General features: G+C 42.6%; 1 protein-coding gene across 17 annotated transcripts in view; it reads right to left on the reverse strand.

The window, feature by feature from the left end:
- The window catches only part of DNM1 (dynamin 1), a 226,670-nt gene that overhangs the window by 79,122 nt on the left and 124,465 nt on the right, over nucleotides 1–23,083 (reverse strand). For 14 of the 17 annotated variants that reach the window (XM_040324782.1, XM_040324796.1, XM_040324797.1 and 11 more), the window contains exons 12-15: nucleotides 11,056–11,142; nucleotides 8,880–8,950; nucleotides 6,355–6,406; nucleotides 1,789–1,800 (exon numbers count right to left, since the gene is read on the reverse strand). In XM_040324782.1, coding sequence (XP_040180716.1) covers nucleotides 1,789–1,800; nucleotides 6,355–6,406; nucleotides 8,880–8,950; nucleotides 11,056–11,142 — 222 coding nt within the window. The remainder of the gene's footprint in view (nucleotides 1–1,788; nucleotides 1,801–6,354; nucleotides 6,407–8,879; nucleotides 8,951–11,055; nucleotides 11,143–23,083) is intronic. The other 3 variants (XM_040324788.1, XM_040324787.1, XM_040324783.1) reach the window with 1 other exon arrangement.

The raw sequence follows: 23,083 nt of genomic DNA on the forward strand, positions 1-23,083 counted from the left end.
TCCCTGTTATTTTTGCAACTAAATTATGGATTTCACTTTACTTCCAGTGCCAGTGACAATGGTCATCAAAATAAATAGAGAAGGGGTGTCCCTCTTCACTTCTGTCTCTGATGATTGTCTAAGAAAGGATTTCCCCTGTTTTGAAGAGATCTCTGCTAACTTTCTGTTGGGTCTCAAGACAAGGAAGTGAAGAAAAATCTCCCCAACGGGACAAAGGTTGCCACCTTTTCTGGGAAAAAAACAGACCTTATGATGTATTTGCTATTAACAACATTGACAACAAGTAATCTTTGTAAAATAATGGCCAGATGGCAACCCTAAACACTGAGAGCAAAACAAATAAAAAAGTAGTCAATGCTGTAAATAGTTAGGCTGGCCATACACAGCTCAGATTTTGTCTTATTCCTGAGAATTGGCTGAAATTCAAGCAGTGGGTGATCCCATAAACACCACCAGGCCCAACAAACTTTGATAAGTTGAAAGATCGAGGCGGAAAAAAGTAAGCCAAACAGTGACTACAAAAAGATCATTTACACGTAGCTGCTCCTCTGAAAATAATATTTTGCCTCCTCACTGCACGTTTTATCCCTCAAAATTCTGCACTACCACGCCACCACCATGTGCATAGCAACTTGAACTGGTTGGGTTTGATGGCAGTTCCACTCGACAAAAATCGGCATGCTGTTTAATTTTTGCTGTGGCCGTGAAGCAAGGCATCTCAGGCCTGGCATGTGTACAGCCCTTGTTCAGGCAGTCAGGGGCAGTGAAACCATGGATCAACTGATTTTACCGTCCCCTGCCCGCTTGTGTGAATGAGTGCTGATATCTGGCAGTTGGGGATTCCATCATCTAAGTTATTTTGTGTGGACAGGGAAGTCTAGGAATTTCTCTCATTCAGCTTGCTGAACGTCTGACATTTTTACGTTAATGTCCAGTTTTACTCCTCATTCCGCTCTAAAGCTGGCTACACACTATACAACTTTTTATACAATTTTCTTGTACAACTTTCCTTTAGATTTACCAAAATCATATAAGATGAGGTTAAATAAAATTACTTTAAATTTGTATGCAATCAGGCAGGCCCACGCACTACATAGTTGAAGGTAAATCTAAAGGAAACTGAAACAAACCTGAGATTCTTCACTCTGTTGGAAGTGGGATTTTTTTATTGTATTATTGTGTCGGCCTCTCTTCCAGCTCTGTAAGGAAGGTCTGGATTTTGAAGTAATAACATGGCTGCCAAAATAGTGATGACAGCCTTATAGACTGCGACAAATAGAATTTATGAGGATGGCGTGGCTGCCGGTCAAGGTCTGGAGTGTTGACTCTCACACACAGTGTTAGTAGCAGGAAAGGAACAGGAGGAAGGGACATGAGGACACACAGGGGGAGACTGAGCAAGGCAGGAGGGTGCATCTGGGGCTCCTTAAAATTCCTTTCTAAGTGTTTCAGCCTGTGTATAGTAATCAGAGCTCGGTATAGTCTCCAGTGTTCTGTAAGGTAAATTGAGGATAAGCATGGCATGTTCAGAACAGATTACAGTAAGCCTGTGGCTATGCAGATGACCAGTTTTATATATTCTAAACCACTATATTATAAAAATAAAGTGTTTGCATCCTGAAATGTATTTTTGAATGCATTTTACAATATGGTGGCCTCTAAAGTGTATCACAGTTCTTCTAGGAGAAAGATTCATGATTTACTCTCTGTCTGTGATTAATGCCTGCAAAATGGCCGCCCTAATGCACTCTCGCTGCTTGGCACATCAGCCGCTGCCTGACTACTCACCAGGATCTCATCCTGCACAGGGTAACCATAGCAACAGCAGCAGAGTGGAGAGGAGAGAGAGGAGCAGAAGAAGAGGGATATACATTACTAGCAGCGCGGGTGCAGAACCAAATATGCCTTGCTGCAGATCCCACAGCCCGTGCATGACATCTGGCAGAGTCTCACCTCACACACACACATATAGGGCACACGTGCCAAGCCTGCGGTCCGCAATGTTGCACGGTACATGACCAGAGATTAATGACATGGACAGCCTGACGCTGCAGCTCGCCATCTAATTCTGTGCCAGCCATGTGATATGATCCAAATGGGCCTTACTGGATTACATAACAGATGCCAGCAGCAAACAGAAATGTTAAAGCAGGCCTACTGTAGATCACCATAACACTGTTGGTTTTGTGTGCCAAGAGGCTCTTTATACAGTATCAGTTAGTTGCCTTGTCCTGCCATGCAGCACCCTACTGAATGCATTTTCTGTGCTTTTCAGACTGGTAATTGTATCATTAGGCAGATCTGTTTATTTTAGCTGCTCGGAAGCATCAGGCAACTCATGCTTGGCATCCTATTTCCAAAAAAGCAAACATATAATCTGTCCCATCTACCCAAAAAAAGACAACACTGAAAAGCACAGAAAGCAGCAGCAATAGTAAATCAGTAAAGCCTGCAAGACAACATGATACAACTCAGGTTATACGTGACAGCCTGATAAACAGTTGAAAATACCAAATGGTTAGATTACACATTAACAGATTAATTAAAGGACAGGTGACGCTATGATACACATTTGCTTATAATTAAGGATCAAGATATATATATATATATTACATATAAAACGTTTATTAGCATATACAAATAAATACATGGGATGTAGCTGTTCTCTGCTGACCTCTTCTGTGTTTGTTAAAGCTTAACTCCAGTCAAATTTATTTTAGTTTTGGAAAGACTGCGAAAATACTAGACTTTAGTGTTTTATGCGATCTGTGACCTCATTGTGGCAGTAGGGCAAAAAGTGGAGTGAATGGTTGTCTTTGAGAAAGCGTTTTAATTGCTAAAGCATTCAAAAACCAAACCAGCACCAATAATTCAAAACTTACAAGAAAAAGTACCCCCTGAAACAAATGTCCGCATTACAAAAAGACTGTATAAAAAAATGGAAAATTACACACAATGTGTGTGTGTGAAGCTATCAGATTTTCCGACAACAATTGTGTGATGGCAGGGTTTTGTCCGAAATTCCAACCGTTTGTACGCTCCATCGGACTATTAGTTGCATATACAGTATGTTTATTTGGTGAATTATAATACATACATTGGTGGGAATTACCAAAGTTTTCCACGCAACATAATGGTGCAGGAAACTGACATAAGTGGCATGTGCCACATTAACAAAGTGGACAGACCCCACGGCCCATGGTGAAGTAGAAAATAGTTCAGGTTCTCTGCCTAAGTAACAAAATGCTTGGCAGCTTTCAATACAAAAAACTGCTGCAGATCCCCGTCAGATTAAATCTGGTACAGAAAGCGAACCCTCTCTCGGTAATCTGGTAGACAGCTTATATGCCTTTCAATTTTCTCAAAGGGAAACAGAGCAAGTGGCTGAAGCTCTCCTGCACTCTATGCCATGGTTGGTGTGGGTACGACATAGAAAACAGAGCGGGTCTACTCTGTTTTCTTACTTTACAGCATGTGCCACTCTTTAATTGCCATCATTATGTATATGCTTTACTGACCCAAGTTGGTGTCATCCAGAGCTGTTTGAGTTTCTTGATGGATGGTAACTTTATAAAGGAACTGGGGTATAGATACTCTTCCTTTTTTGGGGAGTGGTTGTATGGTTGTAATCTTTAAGTTAAATCGGTGGGATGTTGTACATTTCAATAGTGTCAAGGAACTTCTAATAAATGTTATTTATAATTTTTTCATACAATCTTTGTGGAATGGACATCTGTTTCAGGGGAATGTTTTCTTGTGGATTTTTACGTTGTTCTTGCTGTCTGGGTCCCCACTGAGATTTCTCACCACTTTCTGGACCACAAACACTACAGATAAAGGGGGGGAATTTTCCACAAACTGAGAGAAAATCACACTAATGAGGATAACCAACCCCCCAAAAAATAACCCTTGGTAGAGCTAGGTAAGGCTAATATCTCCACTGGATATTTATTGCTGTATGTGTTTTTCTTTCCCAGTGAACCCCCTCCCATACCTCTCTATATCTGTCCTGGCGTCATGGCACAAAAAGTGAGCCGAATTTCCCACTTTTTTGTAGGATATAAAAATAGGAATAAAGTGTTGCCTGGAGTTGGCCTTTAAAGAGGCTGTGAAGGTTTGTTTTTTATTTTCTAAATAGGTTCCTTTAAGCTAGTGCATTGTTGGTTCACTTACCTTTTGCTTCAATTTCCTGCTAAATGTTTTTTTTCTTTGTCTGAATTTCTCACTTCCTGTTTCTCCTCAGTAAGCTTTCCCCCCATCATCCGAGCCGTTCTGGATGGGGGTAAGTCAGCCAGAACAGCTTACTGAGGAGGAACAGGAAGTGAGAAATTCAGAGAAAGAAAACAAAGAAAAAATTTTTTTAGAAGGGAAATCAAAGGAAAAGGTAAGTGAACCAACAATGCACTAGCTTAAAGGAACCTATTTAGAAAACAAAAAATGAACCTTTACAACCCCTTTAATGCTAAACAACAATATCATTACAAAATTGTACGGAACTTCCAAGACCATCCCAGGATCCAGTGATCAAGGGGAACAGTAAGACACACATAGGTGTATTTAAACAACTCCATTTTCATACTGTTATTGAATTTCAATTCTTCACACATCTCCCCAAAGATATATACACACATGTCCATTCTCCTGTCAGATCCACACTGTGCGACCTGCGAGGGGTGACTGCTGCACAGTCTGCATTTGGCAGAATCATGGACTGGTGAGTTATAAAGCTGTGGGAGGGCTGGGAAACCTTAAGATAGCATTAAGCACAGTACAGTTATCCTTTAAGGCAGGGATATGCAATTAGCGGACCTCCAGCTGTTGCAAAACTACAAGTCCCATCATGCCGCTGCCTCTGGGTGTCATGCTTGTGGCTGTCAGAGTCTTGCTATGCCTCATGGGACTTTCAGTTCTGCAACAGCTGGAGTTTCGCTAATTGCATATCCCTGCTTTAAGGCATGGGGTTGCATTACAGAATGCTGACAAATATGTAGCAAGAACAATTTTAATATAAAAAATATATGCAGTTTTTTAAAAGCTAGCAAGCTGCGATTACAGCTATTTGACCTCTTTGGGCCAATCAGAAAAGCAATGAACCCCATATTTTTTAACAACAGACACCCCCCTTCCCTTCCGAAATTAGTCTATTTTTGCTATGATCAGTGCAGTGGGACCCCCTCCTCTCACACTCTTCCTGTGTATGACATAGCTAGGCAGTGCTTCAAATGAAGGGACCCGCTGCACTAATTATGGTTATAGCAGCTGGATTTATTGTTGATGCATGAGGCCCCGTACACACGACAGAGGAACTCGACGTGCTTGGCACGTCGAGTTCCTCGTCGAGTTTTGGGATGAAGCCGCCGAGGAGCTCGGCGGGCCGGCTTCTCCCATAGAAGAACGAGGACAACGAGAAAATAGAGAACATATTCTCTATTTTCTCGTCGAGTTCCTCGGCGGCTCCATCGAGCCAAAACTGTACAGACGACAGAGATTCTCGGCAGAATCCGGGTTTTGACCGAGTTTCTCGGCGAATTCTGCCGAGAATCTCTGTCGTGTGTACGAGGCCTGAGTCTTCCTCTCATACTCTCCTACTTTACAATAACTGCATAGAAGGAGTTTGAGATGGTCTTAATGGGATATGGGATGATAACCGTGAGGGCAGCAGGCTGGGGGGGGGGGGGGGGGGGGGTTGTCTGTTGGTAAGCCTGAGGCAGGTGCCCCATTATTTTAGTGTCTGCAAAAGCCTTTTGTTGGTTTATCACTCCACAGAATTGTGCTAGCTTCTGGCTGGTAACATAAGTGAGTCTATATGAAGTTTATAATGAGGGAAGCAGGCAATGCTACTTTTAGCTGAGTTAAAATGATTAAGGCCTCTTGCACACGGTACTGATGTTTGAGCTTCTGCTTTTTTGGACATCATTTCAGGTGTTTGTGTGCACAATACCTTTCTAGGTAAAATGCATTAATATTTATGCTCATATGCACGTATTTGTACACATATGTGCATATTTGCGTGCACTGGCACAAAATACGCAGATTTTCCTTTTTTTTTTTTTTTTATACTGAGGAATAGCCAGGCATAATGTAAACAATAGGCTACATTTTAGCTTACTGAGTTTTCTTTAAGCTGCAGTGTGCAAGAGGCCTAAAAAGAAAAGAATGATGATTTTTTTTTTTCCGATGCGAAGCCTTTCTATGATTTTTAAAATATATACTCTACTCATGCAATTTTATTGTATATGAAGAGAACATTTTGAGGAGATAAATATCAGGACATAAAAAATGACATAAAGCGATATTATCTGTATCAGCTGTATGTTTTGTTTATCCATATAGGGATGTATATGCCATACCCACCTGGTTTCCAGATGCTTTCTTCTTGTTCGTTTGGCTGCTCCTTTGCTGTGCACTATAATAAAGAGCACATTTTCTTGTCACATGAGCGAATGTTAAGTAACTGACTATATGATATCATGTTTACCCGATTATATACGATTGAAAGCGATTTTTCAGAAAATACCCAAAGCAAAAGGACAAATATAGTTTATAAGGTAAATCTGTATTTTATATATAAATAACAGTACAATGCAGCCCACAACCTACCTATAGCCCTAATACCAACAAAGAAAAAGAAAGGTGAGCAAACTTTTTTTTCTAAAAAAAGTTTTTGTCTGAAAAAGTATTTAAAAAAAAAAAAGCTGTCAAAGCCGTCATTTCTGTCTCTTAAACAAAAAAAATGTAACTGTAGAAATTGTTTCATTGCACTACAAGCTGTGATTAATCAATTCCTCTCACTAAAATCAGTTAAAAAAAACGGCAGCAAATGCTCACCACGCAACTGTTTGCAGCAGGACTTTTATAGGATCACAAGGCCAAAATCGCCCATGTGTGTTCAGCGCTACAGTTTTTCCATCCCATGTTTTTACCATTGTTTTAAGGGCATCTTAAGGAAATATATATTGTTTATATATTTTCTTCATTATGTTTAGGACAACAAAACAAAACCATTTGCTGAAAGTAGAAGAATCCTGTTGGCTGGGAGGAACAAATATTTAAAGTGTATGTCTACCCAAAATCAATATTTTTTTTCAGTATTATTGGTATCATGTCTCACTGTATACAGTATCCCTAACCTGTACTCACTGGCTGTATGCATATATGCCAGGGCTGGGCAGGTGGGCTTTAATGCTGAGCTGCTGCAACTATATGTCCATGGAGAACAGCTTTCTGTGCTGAGTGTGCGCTCTGCATGCTCTCAGCAGTGACTACAATGTCATTGTTTAAGGGATCCGGGAGCTTCCGATCATGTGACTGATGTAATAGTCAATTACAGTGGTCACATGATTGGGAAGCCCACCCACATCTTATGGCTTTTAGATTCTGGTAAAGGCCCAGGAGTGGCGGAAGTAAGGGGTTAAGCACATATATAATTTTGCAAACCTATTGCAAAGTTTCTTACCTGGAGATCTTGCCAGTAATAGCACTTCCTGTGTGTGGCTAATAATCCTAAACCACTGTCTTGCAATTAGCAGCAATGCTGTCTGCCTATCATTATGCACTCCTTCATTCAGTCTAAAGCCTGGTACACACAATCGGATTTTCCGCAGACAAAGCGTAGGACTTTTGTCCGAAGGGCGTTGGACAGAAACTTGTCTTGCATACAAACGGCAAAGAATTGTCGGCCAACAAACACAAAACAATTAGTTTTTTCAGCTCTTTAGTGCCACCCTTTGGGCAACTTCTGCTAATGTTGTGTTATGGTTAGCACTGCTTCTGAGCATGTGTGTTTGTACATTGGAATTTTTTTCCGAAGTACTTGTGTACACACGATCGGATAATCCAACACCACACATTTGTTGTCAGAAAATTTTAAACCATGCTATCCAACATTTGTTGGCTTAAAATCCGACAACAATTGTCCAATGGCGTGTACAAACTACAAACGGTCTGATTTTCCGACAACAGCCTGTCATCACACAAGTCCCGATGGAAAATACGATCGTGTGTACGGGCCTTTAGACTATGATGTTGTAGGATATCCTGCCCATCAGCCAGCTGAAGGAGTGCACATGGCAGACTGAGAACACTATTGCAGAGGCTTGGTATAGTCAGCCTGAAACAATAACTGCTACTACTGGCAAGATTTCCAGGTTAGAAACATTGCAACAGACCCCCCCCCCCCCCCCCCCCCTAAAAAAATAACTGGCTTAGAAGGGTTAGTTCACCTTTTCAGAAAGAATGAAAAATATAATGAACTCTATACACAATCACCACAAGACTCCCCCACCCCCAGCCAGTCCCTGTTGAACTTACCTCCATGGGTGATGAGCTGACATTGCCCATGCAGCTAGTATAGCTGTCCAGGGGTTTATAATCCCCACTCTTTTCTCTCTTCTTTCTGCAGCGCTTTCAGGACAGACCGAGCAATACTCTGTGCTAGTACTGACCAATCAGAATCTCTCAGATCTGTCTCAGAAGCCCTGCAGAAAGAAGGGGAAGAACAGCAAGTATTTCAAAACCCCCGGACCGCTGCACCGGCTGCGTGGGCACTGACAACTCATCACCCACAAAAGGGCCCGGGAGATGGGGAGGGAATTTTTTCTTTGAAAAGGTAAAAACTTACACCTTAGGAGCTTCTGGATCAACTGTGGGTATAGGATTGTATATATGGAGGTTTTTTTTTTTTTTTTCTTCTATTGGGTGAAATAGATGGACTTGATGAGGCATGATGCAAAACATTATAAAAATAGATTTTGGGTTTGCATACACTTTTTATTTAGCATTAGTTCGTAAATAATAAAATATATCCCTGCCATGAGGATGAGATTTCATAATATGACTAATATATTGTTGTATTTGTTGTTGGAACAATAGCCTCTTACTTAGCAAAGCCAATGAAATCTTCATGGTTAGTGTTCATGTAAGAAAGTTCTATGTCAATCAGCAGCATAACCTGTAAGAACAAAAGACAATACGCTTAATACATTGTACAGTACATGGTGCAGCAAAAAGAAAAATATACATATAGTTTGAGTTTTCTTTGGAAGAGACACTATAACCCACATACAAATTAACCACTTGCTTACTGGGCACTTTTACCCCCTTCCTGCCCAGGCCAATATTTTTTTCACACAAATAGAGCTTTCTTTTGGTGGTATTTAATCACCACTGGGTTTTTTTTTTCGAATGCATGAAGGTGAAAACCTTAAGGCTTTACAACCACTTTGAGTTTGAAGTATTAGTATAAAATACAAAACCCCAGCTTTTAAAAGCTTCTATTTAACTGCTCCCCATTGCACTGCATACAATTTAACATAGTTCACAATTTAAATACTTTTTTTCACACAGTTATTTAAGTGGTCACTTGACCGCAAAGCTCCATCTGCTGGGAGTAGTCTCCCAACCCTCCAACAATGCCTACAGCAATGAACATTGCAGATACAGTTGTGCTCATCCTGCCAGGGTATGTAAACTTATGAGCACAACTGTATGTATGGAATTTAGCCCCGTTGTTGACCTTGCACGTTGCACAGAGAAGCCAGGGCTTTGCAGTCATGTGATCACACAGAAAAACGGTATTTAAATTGCGATTTTTGGGGAGCAGTTGGGGAGAAGCGCTTATATAGTGGGGTGTTGTACAGCCTAAACTTCTACTTTAAGATTTTACAGTATATTTACCATGTACGTATAGCTGACTAAAAGCATCAGCTTTTGGAAGCTGATTTACTATTCATGAAGTAAAAAGGTTCTAAATAGCAGAGAGATTAGATTAACCAGTTAAGCCCCGGACCAATATGCAGCCTAAAGACCCAAGGTGTTTTTACAGTTCGGGACTGCGTCGCTTTAACAGACAATTGCGCGGTCGTGCGACGTGGCTCCCAAACAAAATTGGCGTCCTTTTTCCCCCCACAAATAGAGCTTTCTTTTGGTGGTATTTGATCACATCTGCGGTTTTTAGTTTTTGCGCTATAAACAAAAATAGAGCGACAATTTTGAAAAAAATGCAATATTTTTTACTTTTTGCTGTAATAAATATCCCCCAAAAACATATATAAAAACATTTTTTTTCCTCAGTTTAGGCCGATACGTATTCTTCTACCTATTTTTAGTAAAAAAAATCGCAATAAGCGTTTATCGATTGGTTTGCGCAAAATTTATAGCGTTTACAAAATAGGGGATAGTTTTATTGCATTTTTATAAAAAAAATTTTTTTACTACTAATGGCGGCGATCAGCAATTTTTTTCGTGACTGCGACATTATGGCGGACACTTCGGACAATTTTGACACATTTTTGGGACCATTGTCATTTTCACAGCAAAAAATGCATTTAAATTGCATTCTTTATTGTGAAAATGACAGTTGCAGTTTGGGAGTTAACCACAGGTGGCGCTGTAGGAGTTAGGGTGCACCTAGTATGTGTTTACAACTGTAGGGGGGTGTGGCTGTAGGAATGATGTCATCGATCGTGTCTTCCCTATAAAGGGAATGACGCGATCGATGCGCCGACACAGTGAAACACGGGGAAGCCGTGTTTACACACGGCTCTCCCCGTTCTTCAGCTCCGGGGAGCGATCGCGACGGAGCGGCTATAAACAAATAGCCGCGCCGTGGTCCCGGATCGCTCCCCGAGCGGACCCGACCTCCGCATGTAGCGGGGGGTCCCGATCGGACCCCCCACCCGCTAATAGGCAAGGACGTACATGTACGCCCATGTGCCTGTACGTGCCATATTGTGGACGTATATGTACATGCGGGGGTCGGGAACTGGTTAAACACGCTGCAAAGTAAGTCATATTGGAGAGACACGCCTCCTCCCATTTTTAAAAGGGCAGGACCACTGTTGTTCAGTTTTAAAAAGCCTGTCAACAAGTTCCCAGGCATTGCAAACTGAATGTAATGGAAGCACCCTGTACTAAATGTTTATTTGTAATATAAAGACTTGACATAAATCGTATGAATGAAACAAAATGAAAGAAGTGAAGTTCAAATTATAATTCCCCTAAAACATACCGAAAAATAGATGCAGGGTTCAAATACACCTTTTTCCGGCTACCCACCTGGTCTTTTGTCCTCCCCTCTCGCTCCCTAATGTATGTAGTGACGATCCGTTCCATCTCCTCCCGTAGGTGGGGATACTGGCTGAGCTGCAGGAGACAATTTACATCTGTGTGGGACAAAGCTAAAAACGACTGAATGGCTGAACATACTGTATACACATTTAATAATCTACAGTGAAAACAAGGCAAGCAACACACATCTTAAAAAAAAAAAAGGGATTAGGGTTACACATGGTGAAAATATTGCCTAAATGCAGCATGCAGAGTAGAAGCACAAAACACAAAAGATTACTTCATATTAAAAAAAATTTGAGTAAGCAGAGTAAACACATGGTCCGTTGCCATCAATATGAGTGCCATGTTTCTAAGACAAAGGGGGAAAGAACCTATCTGGTTGTTAAGGGCAATAGCGCCATATTTTGCCAGGCTTCCTTTGCAAGCTCATAATTTAACCTCAGACGTCCTGCCTTTGTCTGTAGAAAATATTTTGTCATCAAAGACAATAGGTCTCATTTTTAGTATATGTATTGACCTATCTCAATGCTAGTCCAGAGGGAAGAGGAAGTGAGCAGACAGCCCAGACTCAGCCTCTCTTCCTCTGCATGCTCCTGCATATGTGACAAGGGGGGCAGTGGTGGAATATGCAGTGGCAGAGTAGCCAGATGGCTGATAAATGCAGTGTCCCGGGTGCTGTGTGTCACAAAGTTGCAGTGTCTACAGTGTTGGAGTTCAGCATCAAGGTTGCAGTGGTATGGGTGCTGAATGACAGGGAGGTTCTGAGCCAGAGGAATACAGTGATATGGGTGCTGGGTAGCAGAGAAATGCAATGTCAGGGTGTAAAGCAGGGGTGTGAAACCCAAGGCTTGCAGAGAGTTTAGCATGTGGCCGGGATCCATCTGGAGGGACACCGACAATGCCATCTATCCATGATGTGAAACATGTTAGCTTTTTTGTCCCCTATGTCCACTTTTTACCATTGATTGCAGTGTTGCATGATTTTTTGGATGTTATACAGATTTGGATTTTATCCTTTGTTCATTTTGTTTCAATAAATCGCCTATCAGAGTGCGGCAGTCCAGGAAAATTTATTTTTTCCACGGATCAGCGCAGAGTCTGCACCTGTCAGTACTACAGAGCGGGAGCACAGCATACGTCGCAGGGCTTGGAGCGGTACCCTTTTCCAATGCCACAGTAGCCACGGTGGCCGACAGACAAGCCCGGCCCATGCCCATATGTAGGGACACTGGGGATGCCGTGTAAACATAGCAGCCATGGCAGCCTACATTGAGGAACTGTAGCAGCGGTTCCTCCTGCGGCTCTTAGCGAGTAGGTGTGGCTAATGACCCTGTTCACTATGACAGTTCGTTGGCAGCTGCACCTATTTGCGGCTCTCAACACAGGAAGCAATTACCTTTGGTGATCACTGCTGGAACAATTTGTCAGAGTCCAGGAGCAATCACTGCAGGTAATAGCTGACTGTGCAGAGAGTCGTGAATAGGTGCAGCCGCCAGCGACACTGTCGTTATAGTGACCGGGCCCGGCAGCTGCACCTACCCGCTGAGCCGCAGGAGGAACTGCTCATCAGCTCTACTTATTGTTAATTTATTGTATGTGTGGCCCAAGACAATTCCTCTTCTTCCAATATGGCCCAAAAAAGTCAAAGGGTTGGACGCTCCTGGTGTGATGTGTCAGAGTTCGTCATAAGCCTGAATACAAAAGCTGTATACTTGTAAGCCTGCTGGGAGGCTTCTCTGCATGAGCACCCTCTAATATGGTGTAGGCTCTTCGACCGCAATACCCACTGAAGGCGAGTGGGGTCATTAGGATTAAATTATTTAAAAGTATAGTTAACCTTTGGGCATCTTCAGTCCTATGTGTTGCGGTACATTTTACCATAATGATACCACAAGGCAGTCATTTAGAATGGCATGGTGGATCGCCAAAAGATTCCTAGGTTGCCGACGCTGTTTTTCTCCGACAGCTTCAGAGCGCGCAGGTTTAAGCTCTACCAATCTCTGCCTGTAGAGACAGCCCCCACCCATTGCATACCTGCAGCTACGGGGCAGGGAAAGACACTGCCCTACATCCTACAGACCTCTGGACACTGCCCTACATCCTACTGACTTCTGGACACTGCCCAACATCCTACTGACCTCTGGACACTGCCCAACATCCTACTGACCTCTGGACACTGCCCTACATACTACTGACTTTAGGACACTGCCACATATCCTACTGACCTCTGGACACTGCCCCACATCCTACTGACCTCTGGACACTGCCCTACATCCTACCGACCTCTGCACACTGCCCTACATCCTACTGACCTCTAGACACTGCCCCATATCCTACTGACCTCTGGACACTGCCCCACATCCTACTGACCTCTGTACACTGCCCTACAGCCTACAAACCTCTGTACACTTCCAAACATCCTGCACTGACCTCTGTATACTGCCCTACATCCTACTGACCTCTGTACACTGCCAAACATCCTACACTGACCTCTGTACACTGCCCTATATCCTACTGACCTCTGTACACTGCCCTACATCCTACTGACCTCTGTACACTGCCCTACATCCTACATTGACCTCTGTTCACTGTCCTACATCCAACTGACCTCTGTACACTGCCAAACATCCTACACTACATCCTACTGACCTTTTTACACTGCCAAAAATTCTACACTGACCTCTGTTGATTGCTTTACATACTAGTACTTACACTGGCCAGGAATCCAAGCAGACATCCAGGCCTGTCAAATAAATCAGCCTGTATTACCAGATGTTCTGCTTTCATGATGAATTCCAGCATCAGCCTTGTGGGGGGTAACCAATTACTCCCCGGGCAAAAAAAAAATTGTGAATGAAAGTGAATGCAGAGTTTCACACTAAAGCTAAATTTTAAGATAGGCTAAGTTTATATTTGTACAGTGACATTTGTATTGTGACACAATCGTATGAGATGTGCTAAGGAGCAGACCTGCACAGTTTGGTTTGGGTGAACAGCACTGAAAAATGGGCTTTGTGTAATTTTTACAAGTCCCGTTTCCATGGTATGGGAATCTATATGATCATTGCACAAACTCACCCCTGCTCACAAGCAAGTGGATCATCCAGATTTAACTGTTTCCCAAAACAGTTGCATTCAAGGCCTGCCTTGAATGATATCTATGATATTTGTTTGTGCTCCCAACCAAAATGGCAAGCCATCAAATGGCTGGTGTTATAATTGATCACATGCGAAACCTCAGCATCTGTTGATCAAACAGAGGCTAAGATGGCCGCTTCTTTGGCTGTAAAGGATAGGAGGGTTTAGTTTCGCTTTAAGGCCTTGTGCATACTGGACGTTAAAATAACGTTATAAAAACGGCAGTAGCTTTGCAGTGAGTTTTCAACTTTACTCAACGTTTTTGCAATAGCGTTTTTTAGCGTTTATTAGCGTTTTTCCGCGTTAACGTTCTTTCGCATTTTTTTTTTATGGATCAAAAACGTTAAAAAACGCTGGTGAGCAACATTTGTGAGCGTTTATCAACGTTTATCAGTGTTAGAGCGTTTTACAGCTGAAAAACGTCTCTCAGAACCCACTAGTTTATTTATTTATTTTTTACTGCTCAAAAACGCCACTACCCAAAACTGCTGATAACAGCCTATGTGTGCATGAACACATAAGATAACATGATGGAGAGTTTAATGACTGTACAAAAAAACGTCTACTGCCAAAAACAGCTGCTGTAAAAACGTCAAAAAACATCCATAGGTGGATTCAGAAAGAGTTAGGCCGGCGTATCAGTAGATACGCCGACCTAACTCGGAATCTGCACCATACTAAGTTTAAGGGTATTCTCAAACTGAGATACACTTAAACCTAGCTAAGATACGACAGCCTGCGCCGTCGTATCTTAGGGTGCAATATTTAGGCTGGCCGCTAGGTGGCGCTTCCATTGAGTTCGGCGTAGAATATGTAAATGACTAGATACGCCTATTCACGAACGTTCGTGCACCCGTCGCAGTAAAGATACGCCGTTTCCGTAAGAGATACGCCGCCTAAAGATAAAGATGCCCCCTAGGTGGCGTAGCCAATGTTAAGTATGGCCGTCGTTCCCGCGTCTAAATTTGAAAATTTTACGTCGTTTGTGTAAGTCGTCCGTGAATAGGGCTGGACGTATTTTACGTCCACGTCGAAACCAATACGTCCTTGCGGCGTACTTTGGCGCAATGCACACTGGGATATGTACAAGGACGGCGCATGCGCCGTTCGTAAAAAAAAAGGTCAATCACGTCAGGTCACCCCCCATTAACATAAAACGCGCCCCCCTCAGCCTAATTTGAATTAGGCACGTTTACGCCAGCCACATTTACGCTACGCCGCCGTAAGTTAGGAGGCAAGTACTTTGTGAATACAGTACTTGCCTCTCTGACTTAAGGCGGCGTAGCGTAAATACGATACGCTACGCCACCTTAAAGTTGCGGCAATCTACCTGAATCCAGCTACCATGTGCATGAGGCCTAGGAGCTAGGAGAAACTATTTCCAACTACAGGAAAAAATAAATAACTAGGTGTTAAAAGAGTATCTAAACCCCAAAACAAAAATATATGATATTTCAAGAGAGGTGGACTGTTAACAGTTTCAGTATCATAATTGGGAAATTACCGTATTTATCGGCGTATAACATGCACCCTAACTTTAAGAGGGAAGTTTCAGAAAAAAAACTTTCTACACCCCCCTACGTATAACACACATGCACAGTTTACCCTCTATTTTTAGGGTAAAAAAATTAGCGTTATACGCCAATAAATACAGTAATTATGTTGTACCCGTAAAGCAGAATCTGAGTGCTGCGGCTGCATTTGTAAAAATCTTTGAAGCATGCAGTGTGTCCTAGCTTCTATCCTAGCTGACTGGCAAGTCCTTAGAGTCCATTCATACCTGAGCGACAGGCGCGTTCGGCGGTAGCGGCGTATTTTGCCGCGATTATGAAACTTTCATATTTTTTTTTTTTTTAAAGTCTTCCCATTGCTGTCAATGGGAAAACGCCACTGTCGCCTGAAAAAAAGGGTCCGGGACTTTTTTTCAGGCGTCAGGCGTTCGGCGTCTATGAGATGTGAACCATCTCCATAGACAGCAATGGGAATTCTCCCCTTTAGCGGCAGAAGCGTCCGGCGTCGGGCGTTTTGTCGCTCAGGTGTGAATGCAGCCTTAGATGTGGTGGCTGAATTGCTTTGAACTTTTCAGGCAAATTCAGAACATTTTCAGCATGTACAGAAAATACATGCTGAAGGTACCAGAAATTCTGGGTCCTTGGGACTGATCTTCTCCTCCTAGTGCTTTTTATTGGCCAAAAAAAAAAAAAAACTAAAAAGGTTGAATACACATGTAAAGCACTTGAAAAATGCTGCTAAAATGCTCATATACGTGCACAAAAATGCTCACAAAAATATGTTTGAAAGTCACTCTGCTCAGGTGTGAAAGCAGTCTTATTCTCACTTAACCCTCATGCACACTGGATGTTTTTAATGCTGCTGTTTTTAGGGGTATCTAGTGGGATTTTTTCTGCCTGCACATACAGGCATTTAGAAGCATTAACCACCTAAATACTGGGCACTTTCGCCACCTTCCTTCCCAGAACAATTTTCAGCTTTCAGCGCTCTCACACTTTTGTTTGCACAAATAGAGCTTTCTTTTGGTGGTATTTATTCACGACTCCGTTTTTTATTTTTTGCGATATAAGCAAACAAAGAGTGGAAATTTAGAAAAAAAACAAAAAAACAATATTTTCTTTTTTCTATTTTAAAAGAAATCAAATAAAATCAAATTTTGTCAAAAATGTAAGCCAAATTGATTCTGCTACATGTTTTTGATAAAAAAAAATCCCATTAAGTGTATAATAATTGGTTTGTGTGATCACGGACATATGTACGCAAATGATCATGTACAGATGTGCGCGCAGGTGATTACGGACATACAGTATCATTGGGACATGTGATTTTACAGTTACATATGTGGGGGACAGGTGTTTTTACTATGTGGGGACATGTGTTGGGACATTCAGAAGGACAGAGCGCCCACTCGGCCGTATGGGAAGTAGTTAAATACACACTGCCAGTGTGTCCAGGAGCAGCAGTTTTTTGTCAGAAAAACTGCTTGGCGTGTTTAAACAAGTCTAAAAGCACATTTAGCACTTGAGCATTAATTGATTTCAATGGCCAAAATAAATTATTATTATTATAGCCAATTAAATTAACTAATGCCCAAGCACTTTACATGCCTAAACACAATGGCCCGGATTCAAGAAGCAATTGCGCCTGTGTAACCATAGGTTACACAGCGCAATTGCTTACTTGCCCCGGCGTTACGAATGCTCCTGATTCAGGAACATCGTAACGCCGACTGCAGCCTAAAATCTGCGTGGCATAAGGCTCTTATGCCACGCATATCTTAGGCTGCATTCTTGCGATGGCCGCTAGGGGGCGCTCCAATTGTGCTCAGTGTATAGTATGCAAATTGCATACTAACACCGATTCACAATGTTGCGCGAGCCCTGCGTACGCAATTTACGTCGTTTCCGTACGGCGTGTTTAGCGTAAGGCTGCCCCTTCTAATAGCAGGGGCAGCCAATGCTAAAGTATACCCGTCGTTCCCGCGTCGCGACGTTCGATTTTTACGTAATTTGCGTAAGTGATTTTTTGCCTCCCCCCCCGCAAATTTACTGCGCTACCCGCGATTCACGGAGCAGTAGCTCCGTAAATTGCGTGTGCGCTGTGTAACCAGCGCCATTCACGTTCACTTTGAAGCAAATGACGTCCTTGCGACATCATTTGCCGCTCGGCGCGGGAGCGCGCAAAAATTTAAATGATTCCCGCCCCCTACGGGATCATTTACATTAGGCGCCCTTAAGCAGGGCAAGTTTACACAGCGCACACACAATTTACGGAGCTACTGCTCCGTGAATCGCGGGTAGCTCAGTAAATTTGCGGGGGCGCAGGGCAAAAACGCTGCCCTGCGCCTCCGCAAATAAGGGGCAATTCTACCTGAATCCGGGCCAGTATGCGCGTTTTATAAAGCTTTTTTTCTGCCAAAACACTGCTGCCAGGAGGAAAGGAGTCTAGGAGAGATGGCCAAATGTTCAGAGCATGAGGCCTAAACATCACTGCTTTCCTTACAGGTCTAATAGTGGCCAAGTGGCTCACAGGGTTCAGCCCACCTGACAAATGCCAGCTCTGCCAATGTGCCTATCCTTATCTCAGATTCTCCCTGTGATTGAAGAGAGGGACATTTATGAACCCTGTGGGCTACCAGTGATTTACATCACAAATAAACTACTCTGGAATGCTAACTAAAATATTTGACAATGTCCATCATGGTTCTTCTGTAAGTTCTGGCTTATGCGTCTAAACTTCTGAGTTGTCATGGCAACAACCCGTCCTGTTTCCTCCAGGGGAAGCGAAGACATACAAAACGGGAACAGAGAGCGGTTAGGAATCCCCAACAATCCTCCCTTCAGGGAAAAAAACAAGATGCTTCAAAGATGTTTACAATTCAGCCGCAGCGCTCAGATTCTACTTTACGGGTACTACATAATTAATTCCTCAATTATGATGCTGAAACTGTCCACAGCTATCAATGTACAGTCCATCTCTCTTATATAATGAGACAGGTTTTTATCTGAGAAGCTAAATATCTCCCTTTTAGGTTTTTGATAAAACCAGTGTGGTGATATTATGAGGCTGTATGATCATACAATCATGTTTATTCTAGACCTTTTACATTCATTCTTGTGTGAAAACTGGTGGTTTCCATTACAAGTTGCTGCCAATGAAGGTCTCTAGGTACAGCAGTGTCTACAGACTACAGCATATAAGGGTACAGCAGTGTCTACAGACTACAGCATATAAGGGAACAGCAGTGTCTACAGACTACAGCACATAAGGAAACAGCAGTGTCTACAGACTACAGCACATAAGGGAACAGCGGTGTCTACAGACTACAGCACATAAGGGAACAGCGGTGTCTACAGACTACAGCACATAAGGGAACAGCGGTGTCTACAGACTACAGCACATAAGGAAACAGCAGTGTCTACAGACTACAGCACATAAGGGAACAGCGGTGTCTACAGACTACAGCACATAAGGGAACAGCGGTGTCTACAGACTACAGCACATAAGGGAACAGCGGTGTGCCCTTATGTGCTGTAGTCATCAGCTGTCCCTGATGATTTCTGTAGACAAAGCTGCAATCCATAGACACAGTTTTTTCTAAAGTTACGCCATCCAATAAACAACATTAAGGGGTCCTTTACACCAGTGGTAGCCCTCTGAAGAATGATCCATGGTGGATTGTTTTTCAGAGGGTATTTGACAGGCGGTGAGGTTGTATTAAGATGCCTGCTCCCTTTATGATTTAACCCTTAAAACCCTGATGGGCTTGGGCAGAACCTCAGTAAAAGGACTGCCTCCAGGGAATTATGGACCTTTTTTTTTAAGAGAACGTGGCTAGAACTGCCCACCATCCGTCCCCTTTTTTTGGATGGTCTGTCACAGCTTTAGCAGCATTTATTTTACTGTGCAATCATTTAAAGTTGCTGTAATTTCCTTGATGGGAAATTGGAATTAGGCTGTCTGTCCAGCACTTATGGTAAAGACAGGCCCCTTTGAAATTTGACTTGTTAATGTTAAAGCGTGCTCACAGGACAACTGTGACTGGCACTGGTTTAAAGTGTTTACATGTTGTATGTTGGAAAATTAAATAAATCTGTGGCCTTGCCCCTTTTCCAACTTAAAGCCTATGGAACCACCCTTGTATGTAGGGACTAGAATTGTCTCCCTACACTGTGTGTATCAATATAAACAGCTAGCCCTGTAGCATAGGATGACAAGGCACTCCCCCTGTTCCTGCCTGCTCCTCTTCCCCCATTCTCTAAGCAGATTTACTGGAAATTGCATTTTTCACTTTTTATCCTTTCCTTTTCCAGCAACACAGAAATTAGCTGGGATAAGAATTTTAGCAAATACTTTACTGGGGAATGTGTATTTTATTGTGCTCAATGTGCTAAGCTAAAACAAAGTGAATGTTTAATACTGCCATTGGCTCTGGCTGTTGTAAGTCAATTCCAGTGATCACAGTGCAAGGGGTAGGACCGAGCTGCACTGTTTATGGACACACAGAGCCTGGCTCGGGATTGAGGCGGCACGTCTGCTCCTGTAGCAAGTGACTTGCTATGAAGCAGAAACAAAAGAGGAGAAGCAGGGATCACCAGCGGGGGGCCCGAGAATAGCAGGTTTGGGTTCACTCTGCGCAATACTTATGCACAGAGCAGTTAAGTTACATAGTACATACCTCCCAACTGTCCCTGATTTCGAGGGACTGTCCCTGATTTGGAGCAATGGGGGGTAATCCACAAAGATCCGGCGTAACTTAATTTTTTCCATTTAAGTTACACTGCCTTAAAATTTCTACCTAAGTGCCCGATCCACAAAGCACTTACCTAGAAATTTTGAGCTGTGCAACTTAAATTCCGCCGGCGCAAGGCGTTCCTATTTTCATGGGGGCGATTCCCATTTAAATTAGGCGCGCTCCCACGCCGGCCGTACTGCGCATGCTCGTGACGTCATTTTCCCGACGTGCATAGCACGAAATTACGTTACGCCGAACTTTGTGGATTACGACGGGTCAATAAAGTTGTGTCGGGAAAAAAAAAAGATACGGCGCGAAAAAAATAATTAAAAATTAAAAAAAAAAACGCGTCGCTGGACAGAAAGGTCTGTTTTTACAAGGTGTAAACAGTTTACACCTTGTAAAAGCAGCCCTAATTTTGCGTTTGCAAACTAAAACTTACGGAGAAAAAACGAAGCTGAAAAGCTTTGTGGATCTCCGTAAGTGCTAATTTGCATATCCGAGGCGGCATTTCGACACGAAATGCCCCCAGCGGCGGATGCGGTACTGCATCCTAAGATCCGGCAGTGTAAGTCCCTTACACATGCCGGATCTTCTGCCTAACTATGGAAAACTGATTCTGTGGATCAGTCCCATAGTTAGAAACAGGGATACGACGGCGTAACAGCAGTTATGCCGTCGTATCCCTTTTGTGGATCTGGCCCAATGTCCCTCTGTCCCTCATTCTCCTCATTTGTCCCTCATTTTGGTCTGATCTATACAGATGTATATAAAATGCACTTTTTATCTATCAAAAAGTGTTTCCCAGCACTAAACTTTCATCTGATTTCTAAATTGCTGCATTTGTAAATTCCAAAAGCCAATATAAAGAAATAGTAGTGGTAAAAAAAGCACTTGTGGGTTTAACCAATCTTATTTTTATGTACAATTCTCCTTTAAGGGGGCGTGGCAAGGGGTGTGTCCTATGCCTCCATACTTTTGCTGATAGGTGTCCCTCATTCCCATCTCAGAAAGTTGGGAGGAATGATAGTAGGTAAGTTTAAATAGACCAGTGTTTCTCAACTCCAGTCCACAAGGCGTCCCAACAGGTCATGGTTTTAGGATTTCCCTCAGATGAAACGGCTGTGGTAATTACTAAGGCAGTGAAACTGATCACCTGTGCAAAATAATGGAAAGCCTGAAAATATAACCTGTTGGGGTGTCTTAAGGACTGGAGTTGAGAAACACTGGAATAGACAATAGTTCATCCAGTTCAACCCTTGTAGGTGTATGTGTGTCAGTGTTGATAATCATTTTCCATATCCCTGTATGTTGTGTTCTTTAACCACTTCAGCCCTGAGCCTCTTTCTGAGATTTGGTGTTTACAAGTTAAAAACATTTTTTTCTGCTAGAAAATTACTAAGAACGTCCCAAACATAAAAAAAAAAAATTCTAAAAAAAAAAGACCCTAGAGCATGGGTGCTCAACCTGTGGCTCTCCAGCTGTTGCGGAACTACAATTCCCATGAGGCATTGCAAGCCGCTGACAGGTACAAGCATGTCTCCCAAAGGCTGAGGCATTATGGGAATTGTAGTTTTGCAACAGCTGGAGAGCCACAGGTTGAGCACCCATGCCCTAGAGAATAAAATGGCGGTCGTTGCAATACTTTCTGTCACACCGTATTTGCGCAGCGGTCTTACAAACGCAGTTTTTTTGGGTAAAAAATACACTTTTATGAATAAAAAAAAAAGTAATGAAGTACTGCACTGGCACCGGAAGTTGACCATAGAGATGCCCAGGGTACAGATGGTCCCCGGGCATCTCTATGACTTTCGGCGGCCCGGGCGTGATTTTATGACATCACACCCAGCCTGGCAGTTGTAAATACTGCCATATACTCCGAGATCGTCCTGTTTTTTTTTTATCTCATGCTTTTCAGCCTGGAGGAGAGATGTGAGAGATTGAGCCCACATCTCTCCACAAAGAGGACCTGTCACACACTATTCCTATTACAAGGGATGTAAGGGATTCCTTGTAATAGGAATAAAAGTGATCAAATTTTTTTTTTTTAAAGGGAAAGTGTAAAACTCAAAAATTGAAAAAAAATAAAAATAAACAATAATTTATTAATTTTTTTAAAGCGCCCCCTCCCTGCGAGTTTGCATGCAGAACCGAACGCATACGTACATTGTGCCCACGTAGGTAAACGGCATTCAAACTACATATGTGAGGCATCGCTGTGAACATTAGAGCGAGAGCAATAATTCCTCTGTAACTCTAAACAGGTAACCTGTAAAAAAATGTAAAGTGTTGCCTATGGAGAGTTTTGAGTACCAAAGTTTGGTTCCATTCCACGAGCGTGCGCAATTTTCTCTGCTAAAAACCATATATAATGTTTGGAGCAAAAACCTGTGCAGCTTAAGGTTATTGATATACAGCTGGTACAGGCTCCAGCTGGTACAGGCTCCCGCTGTGTACAATCACAGCGGGAGGCAGCTGTGGGGCACGCATGCACATGCCCTAAACCCGAAAGTAGGCAGCAACGTACAGCGGCTGCCTATCCACAGTACAATGCGAGCACGTGGTCGTTAAGTGGTTAAATTGTCATACAAATATATATTTAAAATGAAATATTTATTATTTAGTAGA

The sequence above is a fragment of the Rana temporaria genome, chromosome 9 (assembly GCF_905171775.1).
Source record: "Rana temporaria chromosome 9, aRanTem1.1, whole genome shotgun sequence".
Taxonomy (NCBI): Eukaryota; Metazoa; Chordata; class Amphibia; order Anura; family Ranidae; genus Rana; species Rana temporaria.